Source organism: Propithecus coquereli, unplaced genomic scaffold (genome assembly GCF_000956105.1).
Source record: "Propithecus coquereli isolate 6110/MARCELLA unplaced genomic scaffold, Pcoq_1.0 Scaffold30, whole genome shotgun sequence".
NCBI lineage: Eukaryota > Metazoa > Chordata > Mammalia > Primates > Indriidae > Propithecus > Propithecus coquereli.
In genome coordinates this window covers 4,370,066-4,379,063 of record NW_012148619.1, presented here as the reverse complement: position 1 = coordinate 4,379,063, position 8,998 = coordinate 4,370,066, and the positions used below count along the sequence as shown (strand labels likewise).

General features: G+C 33.1%; 1 protein-coding gene across 1 annotated transcript in view; it reads right to left on the bottom strand.

Moving 5' to 3' along the window:
- CCDC73 (coiled-coil domain containing 73) overlaps positions 1 to 8,998 on the bottom strand; it is a 93,828-nt gene that overhangs the window by 64,311 nt on the left and 20,519 nt on the right. Inside the window, 3 exon segments of the mRNA XM_012649625.1 lie at positions 5,669 to 5,743; positions 6,671 to 6,706; positions 8,847 to 8,918. Coding sequence (XP_012505079.1) covers positions 5,669 to 5,743; positions 6,671 to 6,706; positions 8,847 to 8,918 — 183 coding nt within the window.

Genomic DNA, 8,998 nt, shown 5'->3' with positions numbered 1-8,998 from the left:
CTCTAGCCCGGGCAACATAGTGAGACTCTGTCTCAAAAAAAAAAAAAACTACATAGAAGATTAATGAAACAAAAGGTTTGTTCTTTGAAAAGATAAATAAATTGACATACCTCTTGCTAGATTAACCAGAAGCAGAAAAGAAAGGGCTCTAATAAGCTCAATCAGGAATGAAAAAGGAGAAATTACAATGGTACCACAGAAATACAAAATATCACCTCTGAATACTATAAAAATCACTATGTACAGAAACTTGAAAATCTGGAGGAAATGGACAAATTCTTAGAAACATACAGCCTTTCTAGGCTCAATGAGAAAGAAATAGAATTCCTGAACAGACCAATATCAAGAACTGAAAATAAAGCAATAAAAAAATCTTCCAAAAAAAAAAAAAAGTCCCAGAACAGATGGTTTCACACCTGAATTTTACCAGACCTACAAAGAAGAACTGGTAACTATCTTGCAGAAATCATTCCACAACATCAAGAAGGAGGAATCTTCCCCAACACATTTCACGAAGCCAACATCACCTTGATACCAAAGGAAAGGATGCAACAACAACAAAAAAACTACAGACCAATATTCCTTATGAATATAGATGCAAAAATTCTCAATAAAATTCTAGCAAACCGAATTCAGCTGCTCATCAAAAAAATAATCCATCATGACCAAATGGGCTTCATCCCACAGACGCAAGGATGGTCCAACATACGCAAATCTATAAATGTAATTCACCACCTAAACAGAAGTAAAAACAAAGACCATATGATCCTCTCAATAGATGTAGAAAAAGCATTTGACAAAATTCAGCACCCTTTTATGATAAGAACTTAACAAAACAGGTATAGACAGGACTTATCTCAATATGATAAAAGCCATATACGACAAACCCACAGCTAACATAATACTGAATGGAGAAAAACTGAAAGCATTCCCACTTAGAACTGGAACCAGACAAGGTTGCCCTCTATCACCACTTCTATTCAACGAAGTGCAATCAGACAAAAGAAGGAAATCAAGGGTATCGAAATTGGGGCAGAAGAAGTTAAATTATCACTCTTTGCTTACAGTATGATATTTTATCTAGAAAACCCCAAAGATTCTGCCAAGAGACTACTGGTATTGATAAGTAAATTCAGGAAAGTCTCAGGTTACAAAATCAATGTACACAAATCAGTAGCATTCATATATATCAACAACAGTCAAGCTAAAAACCAAATCAAAGACTCAATACCTTTCACAATAGCAGCAAAGAAAATTAAACACCTAGGAATACATTTAACTAAGGAGGTGAAATACCTCTACAGGGGTAACTACAAAACACTAAGGAAGGAAATGGCAGAGGATATAAACAGATGGAAAACCATATGACGCACAGAGGTAGGCAGAATCAATATTATTAAAATGTCTATACTACCCAAAGCAATCTATAGATTTAATGCAATCCCTATTAAAATACCAACATCATTTTTCACAGATCTAGAAAAAATAATTCTACACTTTGTATGGAACCAGAGAAGACCCTGTATAGCATAAGCAACCTTAAGCAAAAAGAACAAATTGGGAGGCATCAATTTTCCAGACCTGAAGCTATAGTACAAGGCTATAGTAACTAAAACAGCATGGTACTGGCACAAGAACAGAGACATAGACCAATGGAACAGGATTGAGAGCCTAGATATAAAATCATCCTCATATTGCCATCTGATCTTTGATAAAGCAGACAAAAACATACACTGGGGAAAAGAATCCCAATTCAATAAATTGTGCTGGGAAAATTTGATAGCCACATATAGAAGACTGAAACAGAATCTACACCTCTCACTACTCACAAAAATCAACTCACGACAGATAACAGACTTTAACCTAAGGCATGAAACCATAAGAATTCTAGAAGAAAATGTTCGAAAAACTCTTATAGACATAGGTCTAGACAAAAAAATTACGATCCTAAAAGCAATCACAGCAACAATAAAAATAAATAAATGACCTGATTAAATTAAAAAGCTCCTGCATAGCCAAGAAAACTATCATTAAAGTGAATAGACAACCTACAGAATGGGAGAAAATATTTGCATGCTATACATCCAATAAAGGGCTAATAATTAGAATCTCTATAGAACTCAGGAAAAATCAGCAAGAAAAAAAATCAAACCACCCCAGTAAAAAGTGGGCACAGCAGACTTGGGGGGGTGGCAAGGGCAACATACATAACCTAAACATCTGTACCCGCATAATATGCTGAAGTAAAAAAAGTGGGCACAGGACATGAACAGGAACTTTTCAAAAGAGGGATAGACTGATGGCCAAAAAATATATGAAACAAATGCTCAACATCTCTAATGATCAGAGAAATGCAAATCAAAACCACAGTGAGATATCACTTATCTCCGGTGAGAATGGCTTTTATCAAGAAGTCCCAAAACAACAAATGCTGGCATGGATGTATAGAGACGGGAACACTCATACACTGCTGGGAGATTGCAAACTAGTACAACCTCTGTGGAAATTAGTATGGAGATATCTCAGAGAACTAAAAGTAGAACTATTTGATCCGGCAATCCCATTACTAGGTATTTACCCAAAGGAAAAAAGGTCATTCTATAAAAAAGACATCTGCACTTGAATGCTTATAGCAGCACAATTCACAATTGCAAAGATGTGGAAACAACCCAAGTGCCCATCAGTACAAGAGTGGATTAATAAAATGTGGTATATGTATACTGTGGAGTAATACTCAACCATAAAAAAAAATGATGAACTACCTCTTGTGTTATCCTGGATGGAGCTGGAGCCCATTCTTCTAAGCAAAGTATCACAAGAATGGAAAAACAAACACATGTACTCACCATTAAATTGGTACTAATCGATCAAAACTTATGTGCACATACGGAAGTAGCAGTCATCCAGTGTTAGGTGGGTGGCAGGGGAGAGGAGAGAATGGGTAAACTCACACCTACCAGGTGTCGTGTGCACTGTCTGGAAGATGGGCACACTTGTAGCTCTGACTTGGGTGGTGCAAAGGCAATTTATATAACCAAAGCATTTGTACCCCCGTAATATTCTGAAATTAAAAAAAAAGAAAACCTGAGCAAAGTCCTTTATAGTTTTGGAGTGGTGAATGTCCTTCTACCGTGACAAACTCCAAAAGCCATAAAAGAAAAATAAATGAACTTATTTATGGCAAAAATTAAATAAAAAGCTGAACAAACAAAATCAAAAACGAAATGACAAACTAAGAAAAATTATATGAATCTCAGATCACAGACACAAAGAACTTATTTCTAGGAAATGCAAACGGGAAGTAAAAAGACCAACAACACAAAAGAAAAATAGGCATGAACAAGCAGTTCACAGAAAAAGCAATACAAATGGCATCTTAAAAATATTGACTCATAATCAATAAGCATATTTTATCTATTTATATCTTTAATTTTTCTGAGCAATGTTTTATAGTTTTCAGTTTACAATATGGCACATTATTCATTAAATTTATCCCCAAGTATTCCCTAAGTTTTGGTGCTGCCATAAATTGTATCATAAGTGTATTTCAGTTTCTGATCATGCACTGCAATAGAAATACAATTAATTTTTGTATTCCATGACCTTGCTGAAGTCACTTATTAGTTCTAGTAGCTTCTTTGTAGATCCTATCAGGTTTTGTATAAAATGGCCATTTGTCTGCAAAAAAAGACAGTTTTGCTTTTTCCTTTCCAATCTGTATGTCTGTTATTACTTTTTCTTGCCTTATTTCAGAATTCTATATCCAGAGAAAATATTCTTCATGAATGAAGGTGAAATAAAAACATTTTCAGATGAGGAAAACCAAGAAAATCTACCACCAGAAGACCTGATCTAAAAGAAGTGCTAAAAGAATTTCTTCAGACAGGAAGGAAATCATAACAGAAGGAAACTTAGAGCCAGGAATGAAGGCTGAAACTTCTGGGTAAATATAATAACCTATTCTTTTCCTCTTGACTTTTTAGTTCTATTTGGTGGTTGAAAGAAAAAATTATAACATTGTCTGATATGCTGCTTAATGTACAGAGAGGTAATATTAAGATAGCTGTATTATGAAGTGGGAAGGGTAAGATCCTAAATGGTGGTTAAGGTTTCTACACTTCACCTAAAATAGTAAAATGTTGCTGTAAATAGCTTGTGACAAATATGTGTGTTTCTATATCTAAATACACATATACATACACATACATTTTTTAATCCCTAGAGTAACTACTATAGATATTATAAAAGAGATATGCTAAAAAATCTATACCTGCAAGTCCTTATTCATACCCTTCAGCTAAGAATGATCATCTCCAGCTTCTTCTACAAGATCAATTGTTAACATTTTTCCTTACTTTCTTTTCATTGTGTTTATACACACACATATTTTTGGTTTTTTTAAATTATCTGAAACTAATTTGTAGCTATCAAGTAATTTCACCCATAAATATTAATACTTCATCATGCATTTTCTAAAAATAAAAACTTTCTGGCATATAGCAATAATACCAATATTACACCTAGGAAAGTTAACAATAATTCAATAATATCATCTAACATATAGTCATATTCAAATATCCCCCAAATGTCTTCTCAATTTTTTTATTGGCTATTTTTTTCCTTGACCCAGGATCCAATGAAAGTTCATATATTGCACTTGGTTGCTGTATCTCTTTATTCTCTTTTAATCAAAAGTAGTTCCCCTCACCTTTTTTGGGGGGGAGGGGGCAAGGATTTGTTTTTTCATGACATTGAAGCTTTTGAAAAGGCCAATTGTCTTACAGAATGTCCCATACATTGTGATTCTGTCTCACTGTTTCTTCATAATTAGATTTCAGTTAATATTTTTGGCAAGAAAATTACATAGGTGAAGTTCTGTGCTTATTGCATAATAACAGTGGACCCATGGAAAGCCTACATCATCATCAACATTGCTAGACTTCCTTCCATTATAAAAATACATTTTGCGGGGTGGGGGCATCCAAAAAATAAAAAAATATATATATATTTTGCTCTTTGTAATTAAAGTCTATAGGGTAACACTTTGAAATCATGTGAGTATCTTATTTTACTATTTACTTCATTTAATTTTTTGTCTTCCCCACTAGATTGTAAGCTTCACAAGGGCAGAGATTTTTGTCTTTTTAATTCATTGCTGTATCCTCAATGCTGATAAAAGTGTTTGGCACATAGCAGACCTTCAATAAATGTATATTGAATGAATGATCATTAGTTAAATACCTCTGTATGCTCTACCATGAACAACTTAAGGACAAAGATGATGTTTTCTTAATCTTTGTATTTGTAGAAAATAAGCACAGTACATACCACAAAGATTCAATTAATGCTATTTTAAAGGACCATGGGTAAATCAGTTACAAATATAGGCCTTACACGTTATCCTCATGTATGAAGTGTTAAAAACTCTGTTTAACTGTATTACTACATGAAATAATCAAAGTTATTTTAACATTTCTTCTTAAAATAAACTATGATAAAGCAAAAATCTTTATTTGAAATTCAAGGTTCTCAGGAAAAAAGTGTTAAATTATGTAATACATATGAATTTTTGTCAGCTTTGTTTTGCCAGCTTACTTATTTAACAGTGTTTTACTGATACGATGCTAAAATGCCAAATTCCTTTTTAAGCAATACTAAGTTACTTTACCTGTAATGCTTTTAATGTTTCCTTCAAACCTTCTATTTCTTTTTCTTTTATTTCTGTAGCAAGTTGATATTTTCCCTTTAAATAAAAGACTCTATTTCAGTACTTTCCAATGTAAATGATATTACAAAAGGGTAAACTATAAGAGCTCAAGAACCAAAATCTCTACTTTAACATAATACTTCACAGGCTTTAACCTCGTATCTACACTACAAATTACATTTCTAATGACTTAAAAATATCATGAAATTATAATAAGGCCATTATATGGTTATAATTATCATGAAATGGAATGTCTTATAACAACGAATCATTTTATCAGTAGAGCATTACTGAGAACTTATAGAAACTTTATAATTATTTAATTCGTACAACTAGAATAAATATATTCTAATTAATAAGATACAGGTACATTTATCTTGTGACTATAAGGATATGGGAGAATTTTTAAAAGAAGGCCTTTTGCTAAAAATAATAAACTATAAATTATTATAAATGATATATTCATTGATATAATAAAATATGAATTAACTAATAGATAGCTAGAGAAAATATTTAGTGCCAGATAAATTTCTAGGTTTTCTAGAGTTGTATCCTCTTTGCCAGTTGGTGTACACCCAGATGTAAGTCACTTCAATGCTTTTCAAAGAAGATAATCACATTGAAAAAACACTAGAAACATACTACGGTTAATAGAAACATTGTAGTAGCATGGTAAGAACATTAATTTGGGGGCTGAAGAGGTCTGAGTAGTAATCCCAACTTTGCCACTTCAAAGTGAGACCTTTGGCAAGTCATTTAATCTTGCTAGGCCTCAGTATTCCCAATTGTAAAAGGACAGAAGTCAAGTAACATGATTATCTTGGGTCCTTTCTGTTTCTAAGATTTTAAGCAGTTAACCATCTCCATTAGTTTATTACTAATGCTCTTTTCTATCATGGTAAACAACTGATAATTAAATGTATTTAGCTATGTTTTAAATTATTTTAAAAAATTAATAAATACCTTTTCTTCTTCCAAGGCACACATCTTCATTTGCAACTGATAAACAATTTTAAAAATTAAAATACAGGTAAGTAAACTGTTAACAGTGATTTACACTGGTCAGTGAGAGTTCAGAAACATTTTACACATCTATATTGTTTGAACTTAATATAATGTGAATATGTTACTTTCAGATTCAGAAAATAAAATAAAGATATAAAAGGATAAAAAAAAACAAAACCCTGTCAGCCAGGCATGATAGTTCATGCCTGTAATCCTAGCACTCTGCAGGCAGAGGCGGGAGAATTGCTTAAGGTCAGGAGTTCCAGACCAGCTTGAGCAAAAGCAAGACACCATCTCTAAAAAAAAATAGAAAAAAAATTAGCCGAGCGTAGTGGCTCACACCTGCTGTCCTAGCTCTCAGAAGGCTGAGGCAGGAGGATCACTTGAACTCAGGAGTTTGGGGCTGCAGCGAGCTATGATGCCACTACACTCTAGTCAGGGTGACAGAGCAAGATGCCGTCTAAGGGGAAAAAAAGCCAGTCAGTAAATGAACAATTTATTTTTAAATTTTTTTTAGAGACAAGGTCTCATTATACTGTCTAGGCTAGACTCCAACTCCTGGGAGCAAGTGATCCTCCTGCCTCAGCTTCCCAAGCAGCTGGGGACTAGAGATGCACACCAGTGGGCCTGGCTGTAAATGGACAATTTAATCACACTGATTAGAGATATCAATCAACCTTGATAGTTTCATTTTCACCTCCAAAAGTTTTTTCCTTAAATGTCTATTTTGCCATCTACTCCTAAATAATAGCATGTATCATTTTCTGAAGGTACAATTTTCTAAATTAATATCATTTGTGTTTGCATTGACAGTATGTATGTTCTGAAAATTTTTAAAACTCATGCAGTGGTCTAACAGATAACTTTTTTAAAAAATGACATTTCAAAACAGAAAAATTAAAGTACATGTGCCAAAGAAAAATTACGAAATATTCTAAGCAGCAATAAGGATATTAGCTAAAATTTTCAAGAAATAAAGTTTTTCGTTGGAACTTCCCTATCTCCTTTTTCACGCTTCTCATTTATATTCAAGAACCCTTTCTATGAGGTAAACACAAACAAAATAAGATGGAAACAAAAGAACACAAGAGTACTTTCTCCTCTACATTTCAGATATGTGTATTCTTATCTTGCCCGAAGTCCTTGTGATAGCAGAGACACAGACTTGCTCTTTCCTAGAGAACACTATGCTATGCTTTCGGCTTCTGCTTCTTTACCCTTCAAATAAAACTCCTGTCACTTTGGTTAGGTCTATCTCAAATTAAAGGAAGTAAGTCTGTCATTTGTTTAAACAAATTCATACTAAGACGTAAATTATCAAGAACCTTTAACCCACTAGTGACGTAAATTATATAGGTTTATTTCTTTATGTGCATTTCTTTTTCTAAACACATACAGTTGTATAGAGATGAAGATAAAAAGGAAGGAAGGAAAAAAGAAGAAAAATGATGACGTGAGATAAATATAAGGAAAAAAACTTTCAGAGAATATTTTACGTGAACACATTTTCTTAAACTAGTATTTTCTAACTAGGAACTAAAGAAAAATTTGAGACAGTCAAGAAGAGCTACAGAATTCAAATTGGCTGAAGGTGTTGCTATTAATTTCTTCAATCTTTTTTCTCTATTTTTCTACTTCTATTTCTTAGTTACTGATGGTTGACATTTATGGAGGCTTCAGCATGTCATAATCACCTCTCCTCATCCTCGACATCCCGCTACTTACATCTCAACTTCTCATGATAATGTTATCAATCTACTTGGGTAAAGTCGGGTAATATGAAAAAGGTAAGATTCTAGGATAGTCTAATAAAAGAGAGAAAGAGGAAGGGAAGGGAAAGAACACGAACACACACAGCCCACTCACTGAAATTATTTAGGACAGATGAAAACACATCTCCATCTCCAAGAAAATAGATTTCGCAATTTCCCTCCTTAACTAACTCATTCGACTATTATCTACTTTATTATCAGTTGTTATTCAAAATAACTTTATTCATTTCCTGCTTTCCATAATACCATCTTGTCTTTTTCGTCTTTGGTGAGTATGGAGAACAGCTTGCCATAATATTCAAGGAAGGAAAAGGAAATACGGTATTTACAACTGTAGCTCTTGTCTATCCTTATGAAATTACCTGCTTTTTAAAAACAGCCATCGCTTCTTTGTGTTGCTTTGCTAATGTTTCCTTTTGATTCTGAAGAGTTTCCTATTTTAAAAGTTATAAGAAGTTAAAACATAAATTCTAGTAACTCAACTTTAAATCTTAATTGCATTCATAATTTAAAT